This window comes from Neopelma chrysocephalum, unplaced genomic scaffold (genome assembly GCF_003984885.1).
Source record: "Neopelma chrysocephalum unplaced genomic scaffold, ASM398488v2 Primary Assembly neopelma1_25, whole genome shotgun sequence".
Taxonomy (NCBI): Eukaryota; Metazoa; Chordata; class Aves; order Passeriformes; family Pipridae; genus Neopelma; species Neopelma chrysocephalum.
The window spans coordinates 33,276,685-33,300,504 of record NW_020897694.1 but is presented as its reverse complement, the minus strand read 5'-3'; the positions used below and the strand labels follow the sequence as shown (position 1 = coordinate 33,300,504).

The 23,820-nt window shown below is 38.4% G+C and overlaps 1 protein-coding gene across 2 annotated transcripts in view; it reads right to left on the bottom strand.

The window, feature by feature from the left end:
- The window catches only part of OCA2 (OCA2 melanosomal transmembrane protein), a 171,123-nt gene that overhangs the window by 88,310 nt on the left and 58,993 nt on the right, over positions 1-23,820 (bottom strand). For both annotated transcript variants that reach the window (XM_027674837.1, XM_027674838.1), the window contains 3 exons: positions 20,703-20,827; positions 17,683-17,821; positions 8,599-8,731 (listed from right to left, as the gene is read on the bottom strand). In XM_027674837.1, the coding sequence (XP_027530638.1) occupies positions 8,599-8,731; positions 17,683-17,821; positions 20,703-20,827 (397 nt within the window). The remainder of the gene's footprint in view (positions 1-8,598; positions 8,732-17,682; positions 17,822-20,702; positions 20,828-23,820) is intronic.

The window sequence follows — 23,820 nt, the reverse complement described above, 5'->3', positions numbered from 1 at the left end:
TTATTATTTCACAAAAATTATCTTTTATTCTTTTTCTGTCTCTTTTTTTTTCCCCAGAAAATCCATTAACAACTAGACAATGATAATTTTTGGCTTAGTTATAGGATCAAATAAAGGATCATCAAACATGTAAACCCCATGCTGCAAATCTGTTCTGGTTTTGTCATTTAACATATTTTGCCATGGACACCACAAATATGACATCCTCAATCCATTGAAATTAATGGAATTTGAGCTGCTGATCTGGACTATGACATTTTAGAAAATATTTTCTGCATTTTCAAAAATATTAAGTTTAATTTAAAAACGCATATTATTTCTGAAGTCTGACAATTAATAGTCAGATTTATTTTCACTCCAGTAATCACACACTCCCTCCCACCTGACTGCCAATAATAAAGAAGACATCCTCAAAAACTGAGTGTAATTAATTTCTAATCTCAGAATCTAAAAAGGTCGATTTTGTTAATTGAATATACTCAGAAGAGCATGACCAACCTTGACGAGATGATAAGAATTATCATTAAACAGCAAGTTTTAACTCACACGTGCAATAAATACATTAACTACCTTTTTGCAAGCAACACAAGTTTACACTGCTGGGCTGTGACTAACAACATGCTAAGCATGTTCCTCTAAATGTTTTGGTTAGTTTTTTTCTGCACATGCTACTGTAGCTTAACTATTTTCAGTAAAGCAATTATTTTTCTTAGATAACTTCTCAGAATAAGAATATTTCTGTTTAAATGTTAACTGCAAACCAAATTAAGTATCGTGAATTCTAGTTTAATCTAGTAATGGTAATATCTATAACTTTTAGTAATTTTTAAATATCTAATATTATGTAATCAATCCTCCAAGCATTATTAGACTGTAAGTAAGTGTCATCTCCATTTTAAAAGTGCAGAAACTAAATCCAAAAGGTGAAACCCAAGGGTAGAAAAAATTCACCTCGAGGGATATTTCAGCTCAATAGCTCATGCCTCTCTTTTAGAGGCAGCACCCCTCAACAGACACAAGAATGAGGCTCTAATTCAGGGAGAGGGGCAAGGGGGGGAGGCAGCAAAAAACCCTGAACTGAAATGTTCTTCTCTCTATTCCTTTGCATAGTCCAGTTCGTCAAGGTAAGGATAAAGGTAAGGAGAGGCACAAACGTTGCGAAGTCTTCAAAACTACAACAAAACATGCTTTGCCTTATTCAGCTAAATACTTGCAATGGAATGCAAGAAATCTGCACAGTGGTGCATAAAGCAATACAGGACATTTATTTAAGCTTTTCAATTCAGTTCAACAGCTGGGGCCCCATGTGGTAATGAAGGTGTCTAATGCCAGCTCTGTTATTCAGCATGGGATTGCATCCGTTGCACAAGAATTACAGGATGCCCTCACCTCTGCAGCAGAGCAGTTGGAGCCTGGGCAGAAAGTTGCAAAGCTCAGAGGGTGCCACACACCTAAGTCACCTCTCAGGAGTCGTCCTCTGGGCAAGCTGGGGAAGGCTGCAGAAGGCCCAGGATTAGGCTGTTCAGAAAGCTGCCATACAGCAAGTATCCTTCTCCTTCAAAAAACAACTGGAGTTTTATCCTCACTGTGCTTCAAGTTTCCCTCTGTAATTTTATCTGCTGAAAGAAGGTACAACACTGCAGGCCTATCTTTGCATCTTATGTGGGAATAGTCAATTTAACGTATCTATGATGGTCACATAAGACTCAGATGGAACAATCCACAGATATTAAAGAGGGTTAGATTTCTCATAACATTCCAGGATAGTTGATAAAGACACACATTGGTTTTGTCCCTGAACGACAGGTGGGATATCTCTCTCTCAGGGGATATGGGCTCTGTTCTCATCTCTGAGTAAGTCAGATTGACAGCCACAAACTTATTTCAGTCCTTGTGGTTTTGTCCCTTAGTTTCATCTACTGCAATTCCCCGTCTTTTAACAGCAGGAATCTGAATGTATTTAGGTTCCATGTGTGCTCATTAGCACTTGCTTAATGTGCTCACACTGCTCTGTTCTGTTACACTGAGAATGGCACAGGATCATGGGAAGTCAAGAGTCAAGTATTTTGAGCACTTGTTTATCTAAAATTCCATTGCAGTTTGTTTCAGAAAATTTTCCTCAGGTGTGAAATCTAGAAAAATAATTCTGGTTTACTCACTATCAAAAGGTTTTAATTCAGATCGCCAGACTCAAGAATGAAAACCAATTTTGCTGATACTTTCCATTAAAGTACAAGTCTCAATTTAAAAAAATCTCCAATTCACTATACTCTGCTCAAAAGTCAGTAGATACATTCCAGTTATAAAACATTTGCACTTATTATAACTACTACTACAGATGTCTTTTCAATACCAGGAAAAGCAGAAGTGGTGTCAGATGGTATTAAAGAGAAAAAGAATCATGAAAAGATACAGCCACAAGAGGATTATTCCAAAAGATAGTGCCTCCTCTAATGCTTTTAATAGGACAAAGTGAGGAGCAAAATAATGAAACACACTTCAGAGTCATAATAACTTTTATCAATGGTTTAAATGTAAAGATGGTGACTAATATGTTCAACACATTTTGATAAATAAAAATAGCAGGAGAAATTAATAATCTGTCAAGATTACGCTTGTATTTCAAACATCATCCCAGTGAAATCTTTCTACAGCAAACAGATACAGACCTAGTGTTAACCAAAAGAGTTCTTTTAAGCTCTGTATATTAGAAAGATCTTATGAACTTCCGAGCCATCACAATAAAGTGAAAAAATTTGTCATAGCTTCGCCAAAACACTGTTAACGGAAAGGCTGGGTCTTGCCAACCAGTGTATATCTGTACAATTTTTTCACAGTTGAGGTTCCTGTACAAAAACAGAGGGGCATAAGTGCTGTAAAAGAAACAGGAGGTATCACTATCTAATTTTTTTACCTCCCATCAGTGATTTTTCTGTACTGATTCCTTCCATGAAAGATGTGTGTAATAAATTGTGAAGTGCTGCCCTATTGATTCAAAATGATACTATATTATACTTTCTTTCTGCATAAGATGGGTAAAGTAATATTCCAGCTGCCTTCCTGTGATGGCTACATTATCAATGCACTAAGCAAATAATATGAGATTGTCATATTTCCCTTGTTCTGCAATGTCAGAATACTATTTTTATCATCTGAAGACAAGGAAAGACAGATCAATGTTCTTCTCTTTCCAAGGGGAATACTCCATTAGCTCTAAAGTAATTCAAAGAACATATATAGGAATTTAAGCATAAATTATATAAAATATTTAAATTATAGAAAGTTTCAATGTGTGGCAAGTAAAAAACTACACTTATTTTCATCATTGGGAGAGCTATTGAAGGCACAAATAATAAAAGACAGTTTTTAGTTTACATTTTCGAACATAAAGGCATGGTCCTGGTGGATTCTGATATGTTATCCAAAAAGGAGTATACAAAATGTCTGAAGGCACATTAAGACTACCTAGTTCCTCTGAGACTTAAAGTCTTACAGTCCTTTCAAATTAAAGACACAATATGTGCCAGAAAGTTGTTATATTAGATACCAATGTAATTAATAAGAAAACTGAATCTTTTAGTTTAGCGTACTAACATCCACAGTAAGAGAGTGAAAATGTTAACTATTCACTAATCATTGTTAATACATACAACTGGATTGCAGAGAAGAGGGGGGGAAGTCAAAAAAACCCAGCCCACATTTTACTTCCATATTATTCTTCAAGATTTAAAAATACTTCTCTTGTATTCCAATGAAATTAGCACCCTGGGCAAAGACAGCAGAGTGCAGTGCATATTGCAAAACATCTTGAAATATTCCTTTCTTTAGACATTATTCTCTTCAAAATCTGCTTGCTGGTTTCCTCACTTGAACCAGCTTCCAAGTGAGTACAGTCCACTACTTTCAACATCACATTAAATACCAATAATGTTTTACTGGCAGTTATTAAAGTACCTACATAGGTACAGACACACCTCAGGAATGAGATTTGTCAATGTACTTTATTCAGCTACATAATTGATGTACCTCTCACTGATTCCAGATGGTCCCTACAGTTACAAATATGTAACTAACTAAAAGAGGACTAAGGACTATTCTCTGACCCCGAGCAGCACATGTACTGATGCTACATAACACCTTATCCCGGGTTCTCTCTGCATCCCTGCAGTGTCCTTGTGGCCCTGGACATTACTATTATTTTATGTGGGCTTTTTTCATAAAAAACACTGTCTGAAGCAGTATTGGGTTTTCTTGCAAGTCATCACAGTAGTTCTTCCCCAGCAGTAAACCTAAAAGTTTCACATCACACTGCAGGGTATAGCATGCACCACCACTGCTAGAGAATGCAGAGGCCACCCAGATACCCCATTCCCTAAGAAAACAACAAAGCTCTTAACTCATTAACTAGAGCCACCTGTCCCAGGGAACCATTCCCCCAGGCAGGCATATCAGAGCTATGACAGGCAAGGGGGTTCACAAGGACAAAATAATAATGACTGGGGCTATACCATCTATATGCCAGGCGATAGCACTGGGCTATACCATCCCTTCAGCTACAACTGCAGTTGATGATGCCTGTGCTTGATGAATCACCTGCAGCACAAAGCACTATAGCAGACGTTTGTAATCACTATGGCACACAGAGGGGAAAACTCACCAGACATTATTGTTAAGTGAGTTTTTCAGTTTTGCCTTTTTTTCTCTCTTGACCATCCTCTTAGCTCTGCCGCTGTTTGCACAGATTCCCACAAAATGAGTCCTGATGCAAGCAGTACATATTTTAAACCCAGGAACAATGCCTGGACATCTTTCAGGCAGCACAGTCCTGTCAGTTGAACAACTGACAACCCTTAATTATCATTGCCCTACTTCTTTCCTCTTCTAGATTTCTACATTTTCAGTGCATTTGGTACTTTTTTTTTCCCTTCCTCCTCTCCTTTTCTTCTCTTTGAGAAGCATCTGTAAGGCTCCACATGGAAGAAAGAGAAAGATTTGCTCACTCATCTGGTTACCACATTTCACGTTGTGGGAAACAGCCCTTTGTTTTTCACACATTAAGCACTTTACACATGACTATGATTAATTAGAAAGTTCCGTCTGTTGTTGCCTTTACATGCTGACTCTCATACTACCATCGGTATTTTCCCAGCTGCTGCAGATCATGAGCTACAGCAGGAAGAATAATGTGCCCCCCCCTCTTGGCATCACCACTCCTGCTTCAAGGGTGGATCTCTCTTTCAGCCAGCAAAACAATAGGAAACAAGAGCAAGCAACAGAGGAGAAATGGGGAGCTGGTGCCGAAGAAGTTGTTGTGTTAGGAGAAAACTCTTCCTCTTTGGCAAAAATGACAATAATAATACTTGTCACTAGACCATATGCCACCCGCTCTCCTGGGGTTAGTGACCTTCCCAAACACTGAGGTCCACATCTCCACAGCTTAATAGCGGAGACATAATAGTGTGTTGTTATGCTTCCCAGGAGCTAAATAATGTAGTTAACCCTTAAGGGAACAAAAAACTTTGGTTTCAGGTTTTCAGAGGGGGAGTGGGAACAGTAAGCTTAATTCCTCTCACACTCATATATTATTATTTCCACTTATATATCCTTTTGGGAAAGTGTAGATATATATACTTTTTAAACCTTCTCAGCTTACTCTTCTAACCCTAGCATCTTTTCCTGCATCACATAGAACAAGGAGCAAATTTATCACCTGAAAGACACACTCAAAAAAGTCCTCAAAATATCCCTTCATTCTTAAAAAAATCAGATTTTCTCTCTCATGGCTGAGTTCTTCAGATTCTTTTTTTCCTTTGTAATATGCCCTGCTTAAAGCCACTGCAGGCAGATAGTGGTTTCTGGGGAATAAACATGCATTTTTACCACTGCAGAGGTGCTCTGGTTCAATCTGGAAGCCAATAGAGACACTGGTAACATACAGCATTGAAATTAAGCTAACAATGTATTTTCAGAATATGAGCATTGTCTGTTTTTAAAATTAGTGCTAATCCATTCTCAACAATCTGTGTAGCCTAAAGCAACAGAAAAAACCTTAAAGCACATGGCTCACAGGGAAAAAAAATCTGTGGAAAATAATATACTAATTAAATCTCACATATCTTGTTTAATTGCTAATTGGGGGCAGAGTGAGAGAAGACTAGTGTTTAGTTGATTAAAACAGCTGCTTCAAACAAGCCATTTGAAGATATCACAGAACCATTGCAACCTGAAATGAAAGGACCCATGAAAGCACCTTAGAACCCATTCTGCAGATCCAAACCATGACAGCTATCTCCTAATGGAGCTGTATTGGTCTCTTTCTCTACCGCTTTCACAGAAATTTTTAATAGGAAGAGTGGCTCTTCAGCATTTGCTCTAATTGAACAGCTACCGATTAGGGTTGCAGCAAAGGACAAGCAGCTGATTATAAGAACACATGGTACACTGATTAGGAGACTGCTATATCTGAACAGACTAAGCTGCAAATAACAAAGATACCAAGAAATTAAATGAGGGAAATATGCTAACCAGTGTTTCACTGGCAAAAATACTACGTTAGTGAATAAAGTGTACTATTCAAATTAATTAAAAAAATTGTCATGCATAAATTATTTCTTAAAATTCCAAAACATAAGCTTTCAAAGTTTATAGCTCAAAGCAAAAAGTAACAATTCTATATTCTAAAATATCTATTCACAGAATAATGCTATTATGTCAAGATCAACCATTAGAGTTGGCAGAAATAATTTTCTTGCTCCTTAGATATGACTTATCTCGAGACACCTTGCAAGCTAGTACTTTTAAAGATAATGTAAGTATATAATAGCTCTAGTTATTCATGGAAATGTTCATGAAGCTATGGCTTTTATAGAAAATAAGAAATTAATAAAAGTAGATTAATTTTTTTTAAAATGAGAAAGTTGGGAAGTTATAAAAATGCTGAATACCAAGAACTTAATAATGTGTTTCCAGGCAATGAAGAACAGTAATAATTTTATATAATGACGCATAACTACACAGGATTTTATCTGGGAATTTGCGAAGGTTCCTCTGCTCCCCAAGAAAAAGATTCTCCTGAATTCTCTTAGAAAACAGTTAGGCAGTATAACCTCTAGAACACCTCAAAAACGTTTTGGATCCTAATACTGAGAAAGACTCTGGCCCGTAGAGATATACAGATAAGCTGAGAGCACTTTGTGCTGAATGGGTGCTGAAGTCCCTCAAAATAAAATGTCTTCACAAGAAATTTCTAAGCAGTGAAATCTCTTCTCTGACCTTTTTATGAGAACAGGTTCAAGAGGTATGGTATAATCCACTACAGAGAGGACTGTCACTTCTGCCTTTTTAATACAGTCTTAATCCTAAAGCAAATTTTCCCTGGAACAAGGCAAGGCACTATAAGTGGTACTCATTTTGCCTAAATGAGTTACCTATCATGAAGGTCTCTGACACCAAGTTGGTCACCTTGGACTCTCCTTATACTCAGAAGAAGTAGGCTTTTGGGGGCTGCAATATAACTGTTCTATCACAGACAGCTACATTAGTTTTTAAGAGCACTTATCTTTCTCCACAGATTACAAATGAAGTGAAGATAGATCAACCCTATCAAAAGTTGCCCTCCTCATGCTAAAGAGATGCCACACACCCAGGTTCAGGGATGTCATACGGCACATTAAAACATCTGTTGCATGGTCAGTGGAGGCCTGAATCCTAAGTCTTCTGCAGCCAAAAGTAAAAAAAGCACCAATCCTGTGGAAGAAACTGTTATACTCTACTATACTTGTACAAAGATTGCTAAGAAATTTTACTTAGTGAATTACTTCTTACCTCATAAAGACATTGGGAACATTTTGGAGTTATTATTAAACTTCGTCACTGAAAGAGAAGCCCTAGAACAATGATGAAAACTTCAAAATGACTGAATACAAAGACATAAAAGCATGAAGACAAAAAGGGACCGACATAATCAACAGTCATTGAAACTACTTTAACAGCTTCAGAGACTACTGAGGTGCGGGACATAAAAAGACATAGATTAGTTCTCCTGAATTGTAGAAATTATGCACCAGGGAAACTTAGGATTAGAAGAGCCACAGAGGCAAGCTGGAAAGAATTTGGAAAGTTCTACTTTGATGAAATGTCTTTCACTGACCATAAACCAGGGAAAAAACTGCTGAAAAATCCAGTGGAAGAAAACCAGCAGCAAGGGAATGTGTCAGTGCCTGTCACAAGGGAAACTTGGGTTATTTCTAAAGCTATGTTGTGAACTCAGCACCTTGAGCAGATGTTATGTGTTGCAATACAAAACATTCTGGTATTCAAGCCTATGGCTATAATAAATGATGCAAAATATCCATGCAAATTTTGAAATATATTTAATAATTCATGTCAAAGCCTCAATTTTAGCACCAGAAAAGCATCAATTTCTAAAAATCAGAAAATATCACCACTAAAAATAAAATCTTACTTATTAGTTGAAAAATTAATGTTCAGAGACTGAAGGAGAATGGGTACTTCCATCTGAAGACTGCATTGTGTTCAGTTTCCATTTAGTACATATTCAGTGTAACAATAATAACTTTTTTTCACGCTCACACTTACCAACAATTTCACTTGGCTCCTTATTGTAAAGTTTTTTGTTCCAGTAAAGAAGTCTGAGAAAAGGAAAGGAGACCAGAACAACAAGGCAGATACCCACAAACATATGCCCTGTGAAGGCTGCAAAATCCAAACCCTGAAAATAAAAATGAAAAACTAAATTAAAAATCACTTATTTTTCTATATTACCTACAGGGAAAACTATTCATCTATATGTACTTTAGCAATCAAAAATAAATATAAAGCAATAAAGTAAGTTCCAAGTACAGTATCTGCTGTATTTCATCTGTTTTGAGGAGATAAGCCATATAATTCAGAGAACTAAAACAAAACATTACAAGTTATTCTGAAACACATTTAGTGTTCCTGACACAGATAGTAAAAATAAACCCAAACTGAATCATAAACTTTCATTTCTCACTTAAATCAGTGAAAATTAATTTTAAATCACACTAACTCTGAAATAGTTACATTTTAATGACCAGTTTTTGTGTTAAAGTGTTGACAATAATTCTATCAATTATATTTTAACAATAATTCTATCTGAACCATTCTTCTACAATAAAAATATATGTCAATATTCTGTTTCTTTTTCCACCTCATCAGTTAATCGACACACTTCTAAAGATTTTGCACAATGGAACCCTTTAATGAAGGGGTTCTCAAAAAGATTAAGCCGAACATATTATCATAGAATCATAGAATAGGTAGGGTTGGAAGAGACCTCCAAGATCATCAAGTCCAACCCCTGATCCAACTCCAATTACTATAAAGCTACTGCTTTCAAACAATAAGAATGAATACTGACAACTTGCCCTAAAACTTTGAAGTTATCCGTGCTTTGAGCAGAACATTGGACTAGATGATCTCTAGGGTACCTTTCAACTGAACTATTCTGTTGTTCCATATTAAATACACTGTAATGGATCAGGGTTAGCCTTTGGGCTGGGATTCTCTGTAGTCATGGCTTCCTTGCCCAAGAGAAGTTATCCATGAAGCTCCAAGGGAGATCACATCCAAGTACTCTGGTAGTAAGGAACTATCTTACATTCACAGAGCAGAGGTTGTCTGAACCACTGATCCCAACAGAGCAGCTCTGTGGCACATGTCAGAAAGCATAGTCCAAGCCCTGGATAGCTCAGGTTGTCCAAACTGAATTTTCAGAGCATCCACTGATTTCACAGAAACTCTAGAAATTTAGTGTATCTCCCTGTGACACACCTCTATGTCTTTATTGTCCCTTGCTTTTTCACTGTGAGCTCCCTATAGATCCTTCCATAACTCCAATGTATATTAAAAACAGTTTCTTTTGCAGCATCAGCTGATACTACCTCTGGTGTGTTAAGACTATTGGGAACGTACTACATTAAATGTGTGTTCTTCTATATTGTCTCCTACGAAAAGAATTTATGTGGAAATTTCCTAGTTGAAATGTCTCTGGTTCAAAAAAGGAAAAAAATATTTCTCTATTGTACCACAGGGCATAATAAAAAGACACATGACACTAGAAACTGATTACAGTCGTAAAGAACTTTCATAGCCAGATAAAGATTGGTGCTCTTTGGCAAAAAAAATCCATAGCTTGCAGACAGTTAAATAAATCTCAAACCATAAATATGCAGACCTAGGATTAGAATTTGATCCTATTAAAAATACAGGTTTAAGCTTCATGAGCTAAAGAAAGTCATCCTTGGTTGCTATATAATAGATTCCTTGACTCTTCTACTCTCTGGACACTAAAAGGTGAAACTGTACACCTGTTCATTTGCTGGCCTTTTGCTATAACTCACTACAGCCATTGCTTTTATGGAAGCAGAAGGAAGACCCTTCAGGAATTGGAATGAGACTGTTTTAAGAATTGGACAGAAGACTGTGACACCACAATGGAAAATAATGTACCTTCATTCGGTTTGCCTACATAATAGGTCAGCAAGTAAGGTGTCTGACATCTCGGTAAGACAGATTTTACAAGTCAATTTTTATAAATGCTTAGAAAAATTAGACTCTGGGCATCAATTCAAGATTCAGAGCTACAGAAGACATTTCTGTGGGGGATGAAATCAACATTCATAACTCTAGGAAATTTACAAATAACAATAAATAATAAAAAGAAATCCTGCAAAGGCTCAGTGTTTGTAAGACCTGCCCCCAAAGTATATCCCTCATGTTTATTTCCTTAATTAAAGTCATTTAACATTGACAATAAATGTACTTTTTATATGAGTTGCATCTAAGATTATAGCCAAAAAGAAAATTTTGGCCAGAAAAATAAGAACCTTAAAAGCAAGGTGAATTGGCCTTGGTTCAGAAATTTCTCAACTATTGACAATGTGCCATTAAACAGTTAAGAAAGTATGCAAAAATCAGCATTCAGCTTTGTATGTCTCTAAAATGGAGTAAAGTGAGGTAGGAAACTGAAGGGAATTAAGCTGTAAAAGTATTGAAGTTACACCAGCCAAAATAATGCCTAAATCTGACTGGAGAAAAAAATTATCCCATGAAAGAAAAAATGACTGGTCAAGGAGCAATAAAGTAATTAGGATACAGAATTACCAGAATGAGGAAAATTATTTTTGCACTCAAATTGGTCTTATAAAAAAAAAAAAAACAAACCAAAACAGTGAAGATGAAGCTTATCTTAATTTGGCAGCAATGTGCCCACATCACGAAGAAGCCAGCTATGGGGCCAGGTACAATAGTAGAAATTCTCTGTGAAGACACACAGGCATAAAGATACAAGCCAAAGCAGGAAATAAAAACCATAAATAGGAACCCAAAGAATTTTTGGTAACTCTCAAGTTTAAATATGTGGTGTCTCCCTCACATGTTAAAGGACTTTGAATGTGGCTCATTGCAAAGAAACGCAGATATACAAATTCACTTGCCTTTACTTTTTTGTTATCACATCAACTTCAGAGAAAAATAAAACAAAACTGGGCTTTGTTACTGCAATGCTACAATGCAGAAGCTTCTGAAAAAATACAGCACAAGAAATGTGTCACTTGAAATCCACAAAACTAATTTCTTGATGAAGAAAATCACATTAACCTAGAAGGCAAACTAAAATGCTGAGGTTAGGAAGGAAGTCTCAGATCTGACTGATAGTTGAAGGAATTGAAATGAGGTAGAGATCAAATGCTCCTAAAAACAATCAGGATTAGCACAGCTTTATGATGTAAAAGCTGACGTAGATAAGCCTTAAAAGTGATTTGCAGACATGATCACAAGAGGAGAAAAATGTCTACTAGATTTTTTGGCATCCTATCCAAGGGCTTGTATGAACTTTTCAAAGAGAGTAGCTGAGTTGAGATTCAGGATTTTGTTAAACTTCATAATATCACCCCATTGATCTTTCTTATCTCTGAGATCCCTGAGGAAATAGAAAACATGCTACCCTGCTCTCTCCAATTCCGCTGAAACAAATAGTTTTCTAACATGAGTGTGCTTATTTCAGAAAAGAGCTTGCATGACTGCATTGCCTGTGATAATCCAAGACTGGAGTTAATTCTCTTCCCACCCCTTGCTCCCGGCTTTCATCTCCATTACCTCCCTGTATTGATCCACAAGAGACAGTGAGTGAAAATGAATCGTGATGATCACTAGCCTTGGACAACTGACACCCTGTAGCCACGAGGAGGCTGAGGACTACCAAATGCACTACTTTTTATGGTCGATACTTTTTAAGGCTTACAGTGAAATACAGACAACTGCCCACCCTGATGCTTTGGGCTGGGTGTTTAGCACCAGCCTCTCTGTAACACAGAGAATGTGCTTTCAGGGAAAAAGGCCAATTTCACACCAGACATGGTAGCTAGTAACTGGCAACCTCTTGGAGAACTTTAAGAGACTAAAGGGTTTTCACTGCGCCACAGACACAAACGATGCAGCAAAGGATACCAAGATGGTGGTAAAGTAGCTTTATCAGTTGCTCCTGCTCCCCTTCCCAAACCCCATGAAGGACATGCAGCATTTCCACAGAACCTACGTTCATACTCTCTGTGGTTGAGAATAGCACATTTTGTACCTCCAGAGTCCTCTGCACTGCTGGGGCCAGGATTCAGCATTGTAAAAACACATTAAAGTGCTCTACAAGTCTGCTGCATACAACAAAATGTCATTTTCACAAAGATTTTCTTTCCTGCACAATAGACTGGAATAGAATTGACATGCACAATAGGCAAGAAATATTTTTCTTCCGAGAGATTTCAATCTATCAGATAAATACAAAACATGCTTCAAATGTCCCTTACTTGAGGCTATGCTGATTGCGTCAAATACCTCCTGTTTCCCAGTAGACAGAAAATCTAAAGATTTTGTTTTAGCAAGACAACAGCCTAAAGGTTCCACTGCCTAGAGGTTCAGAGCTGAAACAAACTGGGCATCTTTCCTTAGTTTATAGTTTAAAATGCAAAGTCAAATATCTCAATTTCATATTAGGAGGAAGTATCATACTATTTTCCTAAAAGGTTAGCTTTAATCAAAATGCTCTTGATTATTATTTTTTATTGCTTTTGGAGATGTGAAGTTAAATTCTAGTAATTCAGACCCTTCCAGAAGAAAACGGCCATTTTAGAGCAAAGAGAAGCAAAAATTATAGCTGGGTGCAGCAATTCAGGGAGCAGCAAAATCTGTGCTTTTAGCCACAATGCCCTTTACCTAGTATTTTAAAATTAATAAAATGAGGAAGAGCAAGAGTAATTTCTACACTGGTTTAAACAACCCTTCCAGCTGAGTGACTGAGATCTACATTGTCTTGGGGGAGCTGCTCACTGAGTCAGAAATCACTGCTGGTCTAACCCAGTTACATGAGGATAATGTTTATCTGAGACACTGATGAACCTCCTTTTTTGTTTTGCATTATATTCTTTAATAATTACTACATGCAGAAATGGGGAAAAAACTGAAATCGGATGTAAACCCATAAATTTTATTTCATGTACTTTACCTAGGACTTAAATTTTTTTTTGAGAAAAGGGATCACTGAAACATCGAAAGGGTAGAATTCTACAAACTGATTAAAAGTTTTAACAAGCTTGTATACAGCAGACTTAGCAAAAATAGTCTAGTAAACTACAGGAATCCATTTCATCAGGATTTTCTCTTCTATTTTTCTGAAGTACCTACTTTTATTCATAAATTTTTGGTACCACAATTTTTCATTAAATACAATCAACTAATATCACATCATGCTAAATTTCAGCATGAAGGCTGAAAGTCTCTTAAAAGGTAGAACAGGAAAACCGATGTCTGTGAGTTTTCCAGGGAATTCCCATTAAATGGCAGGAATAACTCTGAGTGGGATGATGAAACCCCCAAATCCTCAGCAAATATCAGATTAGTAGCACAAGCTTTACCACATGCTAACAAAAATAGTAAATAAAAGGATGTAATCCACTGGCTAGTACATGCTAAAACTGCCTTTGCCCTTATCATTACCTCTTTTAGGCAGATTAAGCCTAGATAGGTTAGTGCACATGTTCACCATCACTATGTTCACATCGTCATTTTCCTCTGGAGACCTATTCCCCATCCACTATTTAAAGAACTTGTAATCATAGCCTATGCTTAGAGCCCAAGCAATTTCTGATTTCAAAGGTATGATTATAGATACTTGTAAAGTTCCCAAATACAGAGGATTTGATGTTCAACCTTTCTGAAAGCAATGACCATATCCAACTGGTTCGTGCTCTATTATGCATTAAAAATGGAGTTCCCAAAGTCTGAAGCACATATCTCTTCAAGATAAAAATATAATTTTGTTAACAATAGCCACTCAGTAGCAGCACTCTGAAGATAATAAAACACTAGGAAAAAATTTTATATTCACTGAACAAGTTTTCCATTTGCTCTTACTGAGAACTCTTATTTTCCTTCCCTAAAATCTCAATGTAAATGCTATTTTGTGAAACTTATTCCAACTCCAACTAAGAACAAGCAAGAATGCAACAAATGTTCCTCTCCTATTATGCAAATGTTCCACTGATTCCAGTCATGATGGTAGGGAATATGTCAGGATTATAAATTAACCATAGCCACAAAGGAAGAATTCTTTTGACATTCATTTGCATCTCAAGACAAATAAAAAGACTTATCCCCACATTTTATTGAGCAAAATGTTACAAAAACCTCATTTATTCAAACACAGTTTAAATAAAGTATTTTTAATATGATGTGAGTTTTGCCCTGAACCTAGGGAGAAAAATCTCTCCATTGATATTACAGTAAACAAAGAATAAAGCATTTTTAACATTTTCTAACGCAGTAACAGCACTCAAAGTAACAAGGCTGCACTTCATTTCATATTGATTTAAAAGCCAAGGTTTCCTAAAAACTTTAAGCTTGCGTAATATTTTACTTGGCTGCTTTTAGAGGTTGCTGTATAGCAGTAAAAGTTCAGGAAGACGGTAAAATCCGCCTCCCGATAGCACCTAATAAAGCAGAAAACCCAGTCATCTACACAGTGAAATTCACTATTCAGCTTCTTGCAGAGGGAGTTGTCCAAGTACTCCTGTACCTACTGTGCAAAAATAACACTGAAAAGGAAGTGAAAGAGGATGAAAATGGGAATTTCAATGACAATATCAAGGGGAAGAAATTCCTAAAATGTCCAAAAACATGACTATAATGCTAAAAGAAGGTGAAAACTAGGTATTTTCCATAGAAAAAATCATAATAGATACTATAAAAAAATATTGCATGAAGGACTGTTTCCAAAATGTTGTTGCATTCAAGAACTTTTACCTCTGGAACAGATTAAAAAAAAAATAAATTTTACTTGGTACTAATGTAGCAGGTTTCCCGTGCATTTTAGACACAGATTTGTGGTGGATCGTATAACCCTTCTTCACAGCAGCTTTTGCTAGAACTAGTTTTAGAAAGAAGACAACAACGTCTATGTTTCTCCTTCTGATTAAAGACAGCATGCTGGAGCAGGTGGACAAAATCAAGCTATTAGTTGAACAGCTCAGACTGTAAGAGGCCAGATGGTCCAGCTCCCTCCCTGCCCTCACTCTTGGCTTTATCCAGTTACTCCTGCCAGCACTCTCCCAGGCAAATCTCCTTTAGAAGGGGTGAGCCCTAAGCAGTGAGGACATAAGCCAAACCATGCCACTCTGCCTCAGAGCCTAGGATAGGTCTTTGACCCTCTTTCGTTTATATACAAAAATATAACAATTGAGAATATAGAAAAGACGCGGCACAAGGGCTATAGTCCTGTGTTGAATCTGATCTGTTTTATTACGTTCTTATTTCTGTGATGGAAGAAAAAAAAAGCCAGAGTGAAAACATCTGGAAAGTTTTTTGTGCTTGTTTCAGATATAGAATTTGCTATAATGTCATATTTGCCAGCGCATTTATACATCTGAGTCCTCCTAAAAATTCAAGAGATATGTAAAATTTTTCCTTTTCAATATGATTGCTTAATTATTTCCCATGTTTATAGCTGCTTCTCAAAGTTCTACAGGGATGATGAGTTTCTGAGTATTTAGGAAAATGACCTGCATGGCAGGTGCTAATTATTCTCCTTTAGATCAGATGTTTGAAAGAGTTGCATGGATTTCATATTTAAAATGTAAAATGTAGCTATCAAATCCTCAGCTGGCAATATTGCAGTCTTCAAAGTCACCCTCCAAACAAGACAATTGCAGTACATTTCAAATATTTTGATGGTAAACATTGAGTTTATTAAATACTATGAACTTTCAGGCATTTTCCAATCTGGACAGTACTTAATTTGAGTGTATTCAGTTAATTAGAAGAGATCTTTCTTTCGTAGGGCAATAGATACATAAGTTACTCCAAATAAAAAAAAATTAAAAAAAACCCTAAAATTTTATACTACAACTCCCTCATTCCAATCACACAATTATTTTTACACTAGGTCAATTCACACTAAATTACTTTAGGTTGATTTACTTATTTGGGGGGTTTATGACACCTGACCAAACCAGAAAATGCATGCCTGGTGTCCTTGTAGATGTGCCCATTACATAAATGCCCCTTCCATCACACTGCTTGTAGGTGGTGATGCAGAGCCAGGAGGAGGACAGAGCTGGCCCAACGCAGGAGGGGCTACCCCTTGCATCCTGAGCAGAATGCCTCCCTGATGCCCCACAGCACACCAGGAAGAGGTGACTGAGAGTGCCAGAGGCAGAAGGGGGACTTGATGCCCTCATGTTCAGGGATAGCAGGGATAGCTGAGAGCACAGTAAACTTGTGGAAACACCAGCTCCATGCAGATGCTGAAAGCTGCAAATGTGAACACCTGCCAGCAGCAACTATGCCTATCCACAGGGCAGAGAGAGCCATGTGAGTGGGAGAAGATGGGACTGGGATGCTCCCGCTGGCAGGTGTCTTGTGTTCTGCAGTCCCACTCAGCACTAGCCACCATAGCCCTCCCTTTGGCACTGGACGCCCAGCAAACAGTGGAAGAGTCAAGTGGTGGAAGTTAAAATCTGTCACTGAAGCCTGGAGATAACAAAACATTGGCAGGAGGTGGGAGCCAGCTCTGGCCCATGCTGCATGGGAGGAGCCTCCACCCTCCTCTCACCCTTCATGTCCCCTTGGACTGTGGTTGAAGGATAAAGTACCTCATGTGTGTCGTGGGCAATGCAGCCTTTCATGTTATGGGGTCTTGCATATAGACAATTCTTTCTGGTTTGAATTGCTGTAAAGGAATAGAATTGTCTCTTTATATTTACCTTCTGAGAAAAAGCCTCTTCTAAAAAAATTGATGGGTTTTAATCTTAATTTTATTTTTTCTTTTTTTCCAACTTGTTGCCCCCTCTGCAGCTCTCTGTTACTTTACTTCTTTCCTCACTTTGTCATTGATAAGGAAATCCTCACCACCAACAACAAAAAAAGGAAACTGCTATTCTCAGTCCATATCAAAAATTCTATTCTTCATCAGTATTTTGTCCCCAAAAGATCACTCTCTTCTGCCTGATTATCCTACTAAGAAAGAAATAGCACGGCAGAAAAAGGGGATTATGTTCTGTTTATATGGCTGTCTGGGGAAGAGAAGTATTAACACTGAATAAGTCAATATCACCACTTAATTTTAGTAGCCAAACAGACTGCAGTATGTACCTTCTTTCTCAGCTCCTGCTTTGAAACAATAATCACATTTGGAGGATCCCCAACAGCGGTGGCAGCCCCTCCAATATTTGTGAAGATTACTTCTGCAATCAGGACGTGCCTAGGATCAAGATTAAGTACTTCACAGAGCCTGTGGTATAAAGACAATGAAATTAACTTCTTAGGCTATGCATAAATTGCCTTGAATCTTAAAACTTACACATAGTAGTCTTCACACTGTTACTTCAACTCACACAAATTACTTTTACGCACAAACCCACATAACCCACTCATTTCTAAGTAGATGTTTGAGTTTAAACATGGGCTGTGGTAATAAAGGCTGAAGGTTAAAATCAGACCTAAGCGCTTTAGAATAAGGAACCCTCCTCACAACTTATCAAGACATTGCTCCAGAATGTAAAGATGGAGGTCACTCTTGAATTATTACACCCTCTCCCTAATAGAGGATGAGGGAAAGAGTGGGTAGCAAGAATGCTCTCTCAATATTGCTCTCACTGCAGTGCTGTCACACAATTCCCTGAAGGAAGGGTTCAGCTTCGCTGTTCAGTCTAAATCTGTATTATTAAAACCTATATTTCAAAGAGAAGAGTGTATTGCACAAAAGCTTAATTTGATTCACTTATGTTATCACCAAGTGTCAATTTAAAACCCAGAAAAAACACTGTCAGATGACATATATATCAGCACATAAAAACTCCAGAAAATAATAACTCTGCAAAAATACACTCTTTTCCCAACAGTTTGAAATCATTCGGTTAAACGATACTTTGTAATACAACTGGCCCAAATGTATCAATAGTGGTACAAGACCACAATTGTACTTGTATTTTAACTCCGTTGCTCCTTGATTTCCAAATATTTAAAATATAACCTTAACTTTCCTTTAATGATTCTTTCTTTCTGATGGACTTGAAGTGAGAACTCTGACGTAAGTCAGGAAAGACTAAACCCAAAGTATAAAACCATCAGACTGTGTTAGCTATATGTCAGGGTCACAATTTTCAGTTTACTTGCCCTGGTTATATAATGTGTACAATTTTCTAGTTCCCAATAATAAAGTGTCTTGAAAATAAACTACAGCTAAAAGGGGGTAGGTATTACCTTTTTTATCAGCTTACTACAAAATGCAGAGTGAAACAAGCATCATGGTTTATGCCTTATTAAAGGAAATAGAAAGCCTTATATTCATAAGTCAGTAAGATTTTCTGCGAGCTTTATCTCCATGGCAATGACTGCACAATGCAACACAGTGAAGCTGTAGACAATGGCAGTCATATAAAAACAAAAAATGATGCCCAGCATGAAGCTTTTTGAACTAGGCAATTGTTTGGTTTTAGTAGGTGAGTTAAAATTTTATTTTAGCTTTGATAGCGATTCAAATACAAATGTTTCCCACATACTGAGTTTCCCCTCCTTCAGTGTCACAAGCTCATTTAGTATAAAACTAAAGTACTTAGTATACATCTAGTATGAAAGTCCGTTACATAAAGTGAGGCTACAAAGAGGCTCTCGCTTCACAACGATCCGCATGGAGAAGGCAAGGGGCAACAAGTGCAAGGAAGAGATTTCATCTTAACATAAGAAAAAAAGAATTTGCGGTTAACCACTGAAACAACCTTCCCGGGAATGTGGTGGAGTCCCATTGCTGGTGGTTTTCAAGATTTGGCTGAAGAGTGCCAGATAATCTCATCTAGGCTTCCTTTCCCATGAAAGGTTGGACCAGAAGGTCTTTTGAGGTCCTGTCAAGCTGGTCTATTCTATGATTCTTCAAAAACACAATAAAAGATACAGTAGCTCTGCCTCTGAAAACCTTGTTATGCAACATTAGTCTCTGGATTTCAAATTATTTCCAATTATGGAGCATGGTACTGTTAACACCAAGTTTGCAGGTTCAATCCCCTGTATGGGACGTTCACTTAAGACTCGATGATCCTTGTGGGTCCCTTCTAACTCAGAATATTCTGTGAAATAGTTTACTCAAAATATTCTGCAACACAGCTAAAGAAAACTTGGTGTTCAGTAGTTCCAGTGCTGCTTACTGCTAGAGGTGTAATAATTGATTGGGGTACGGCAAAGTGATCTCTTGAAAAGGTAATCGGACAGAAGACAAATGGAGCTTTCATCCACCAGCTGTTTCCCAATTTAGAATAAATTAAACTTGCAAAATTGTTTGTTACTGTTTTACACTGCATTTTAAAGTGGGGGCATATCTTAATAGAATTCTGTGTACTTTAACATGATAATGACTGCAAGAATTACATCAGTTAGGATCATTTTAAAAACTCACTAGATCTTTCCAAAACTGAACTGGATTAAACAGATTTGCCAGACCAGACACAGGTTACATTCAGGTTAAAGAGTAATTTATAATCTCACATTGATTAACTGTAGTTGCAAATCAGGTGTTATTAACTTACAGAAATCTGAAATAATTAAATTCACCACTCTCTTTTCAAAGTTCCAAATATCTAATTTCAAACTGTGAGATTAACTAGTCGCTGTTCCAATTATATCATCACCAACAGGAAGAAAATTCAGAGTCCCATATTCCAAAACAGTTGAAATCTGGATTTTTTTTTAATATATTTGTCACTAGTATTAGAAGGGATAAAAATCTCATTAAAACATCTAAAATTGTATATAGATATTAGCCAGCAAAGGATAAGACAACTTTAACTAAAAAATTCACTCTGCTTTACAGGAAAAAAATTTTGTCTACTAGGGTGTATATGGTCCAATATGCTGTTGCAGTTCAGATATGAAGATGAACCAGAAAAATTAGCTGCCAAAGCAGTGTAAAAGGATTGATATGTGCTCAATATTAACGCAATGGGAAAAGGCAACACATTCCTTTGAAAGTGCCGTCTTTTTATTCTACCACAGTAAGCGTATTTGAAGTTTTGATTTCCATTTAGTTGATCAAAAAAAGTCCAAACAAGCATTTTGCACACATGTTTACTACTGATTGCTGGCTATAAAAGACCAAGTCCAAAACCATAACAATAGAATACCTTATGGTTACTGGAGTAAAGAGCAGCATAGTGGTAACGTTGTCCAAAAATGCAGAAAGAATTGCAGCAATGAGGCACAGAAGCGTAATCATGGCCCATACCTTGCCTCTAGAGAACCGATAAGCCTAGTAAAAACAAAAAGAAACAAAATTAAGGGACTAGATCACTCCAGCTTAGTTTTCAAAAAACAATAGATAAAACAACTTGATCAAAGCTGAGCAACAGTAAGCTCAGAGCATTTACTATTCTGTGTACCTCCAAGAGCACCCTCTCCAGTATTAATTAATTTAGCAAAAAATCATTTCATGGAAGTGGGCAAACATTCCCATCGTGCAAATGAAGAAACAAGTCTGAAGAAACATCATGCTCTGCTGCCAGCCATGAATGGGGTCTGTGGCAGGAGCAGGGCTGAGCCCCCATCTTCTGCCTGCGTGCCCAGGTAGACTAACATGATGAGATCTCTCATCCCCTCCACAAGCTGGCACACATCCCCCATCCTCAGAGCAGCACTGCCAGGGCTACATAGACTGGGCATCTGTATAGGCAGGGGTTGTGTCCGCATATGCTTTGTCTAGGGGTTCTGTTCAAAGCAGTCCTCCTTGTCACTTTTGATTTCTTTCTTTCTTTCCACCCTTCTGAAGAAAATGAAGCTTTGCAGCAAATGAAAGTGTCCCTCATCCTGGGCAATATTTACCCTACAAACAATCCTTCAGAACAGGTCAAGTGGAGAGAATTGAAGTCCCCATAACCCAGCAACCGGGAACTGTTTTGTGAACATCTGCACAGGCCAAGGGCCCTCATCCTTCCTGACCCTCAAGGCAGAATGGTGGGTGTTCTGAGAGCAAACTGACAGCCAGTGATACAGCCAGGACCTGTCTGAAGAGTATCAAGGAGAATTACAGAGCCCTGGGAGTGGTGATGAGGAACTCTAGAGCTCAGGTAGTTTTTTCATCAATCCTCCCATCAAAGAGAAGGGGTTTGAAAGGACCAGTCAGATCTCATGAATCAACAAATGGTAACAGGACTGGTGCCGCAGCCGGGGATTCATTTACTTAGCCCACAGGACTTCCTTTGAGAAACAATCTACTGGAGGCTGATGGGGTCCTTTATCAGAGAAGAGAAAAAGCACCTTTGATCGTAGGTTTGCCAAGCTGGCGAAAAGGACTTTAAACTAAAGTTGTCAGAGAAGGGGGCCTCAATCCTCTCAATCTCACTCCTACCAGTTTGATGGCAGTGCCAGCAAGAGATAGTCAGAGTTTGAAGAGAGATCACAGGTCAACAGGAGAGCACCTGAAGATCACCACAAAGGAATTCCAGCCAGCCACTCCGGACACTAAATCAGCTTCATCGGGGGCACAATTTAAGTCCACCCTATGCAAACAGCACATAGCATGGGCAACAAATAAATTATAGACATGTGCATGCTGCAGGGCTATAATCTTATTGGCATCACAGAGACATGATGAGATGGCTCTTACGACTGCAGTGTTGGAATGGAAGGAAACAGCCTTTTTAGGAAGGACAGGCAGGGCAGGTGAGGAGAGGGTGTTTCCTTCTATGTCAGCGACCAGCTGGAGTGCATGGAACTCTGCCTGGGGATGGATGAGGAACTGACCAAGAGTTTATGGATCAGGATTGAAGGGATGGCAGGGACAGGTGACATTATAGTGGGGGTCTGTTACAGGCCACCCAACCAGGAAGACCGAGCAGATGAGGAGGCGTTCTATACATAGGTAGGAGCAGCCTCAGGTTCACAAGCCCCGGTGGGGGGACTTCAATGTCCCCAGTATCTGTTGGAGAGACAATACAGCAGGGTATAAGTAATCCAGGAGTTTCCTGAACTGCATTGGTGATAACTTCCTCCTGTAAGTGAAAGAGGAGACAACGAGATATTATTCTGGACCTCATTCTCACCAACAAGGAGGGAATTCTGGGGAATATGAACTTCAAAGGCAGCTTTGGCTGCAGTGACCATGAACTGGTGGAGTTCAAGATCATTATGGCAATCAGGAGGGTGTGTAGCAAGCTCACTAGCCTGGCCTTATAAAGAGCAGACTTTAGCCTCTTCAGAGATCTTCTTGGTGGAGTACCATAGGATAAAGCCCTGGAGGGGCCAATGGAACACTCATGAAGTTCAACAAGGCCAAGTGCAAGGTCCTGCCTGGAGATCAGGGCAATCCCAGGCACAAGAACAGGCTGAGAAGAGAGACTGAGAGCAGCCTTGAGGAGAAAGACTTGGGGCTGTTGGTGGATGAGAAGCTCAACATGATACATCAATGTGTACTAGTAGCCCAGAAAGCCAACTGAGTGCTGGGCTGCATATAAAGAAGGGAGGTGATTCTGCCCCTCTACTCTGCTCTTGTGAGATCCTACCTGGAGTACTGTATCCAGCCCTGGGGTCTCAACATAAGAAGGTCGTGGACCTGCTGGAGTGAGTCCAAAGGAGAGCCACAAAGATGGTCAGAAGGCTGGAGCACATCTCCTGTGAGAACAGGCTGAAAGAGATCTGGGTTGTTCAGTTTGGAGAAGAGAAGGTTCTAGGGTGACCTTACAGCACCTTCCAGTACCTAGGTAGGGCCTACAGGAGAGCTGGGGAGGGTCTTTTGACAAAGGCATGTAGTGACAGGATAAGAGGAAGTCCTTTAAACTGAAAGAGGGTAGGTTTACTGTGAGGGTGGTAAAGCACTGGAACAGGTTTCCCAGAGAAGTTGTGGATGCCCCATCCCAGTAAGTGTTCAAGGTCAGGTTGGATGGGACTTTAAGCAACCTGGCCCAGTGGAAGGTGTCCCTGGCCATGGCAGGAGGCTTGGAACTAGATGATTAAGGTTCCTTCCAACCCAAACTGTTCTATGAATCTATGACTATGATTCAATGAACTACCCTTTTCATGTAATCTTCTGTTCTGCTACTGTGAAAAGGTCTGCAGCCATATTTCATGCGTGATCATAAAGCTAATGATAGTTCTCATATCTCTTCTCTCCCATTGCCAGGCGTAAGTAGAGATTTCAGTTACTGTAGGACTGTGATCCTGGGGAAGTCAGTGAAATAACTCACCTTTATACTGTCCATATCACGGAGCTCCGTGCCTGGCCGGTAGCCCTGCACACGCCATGCGGGT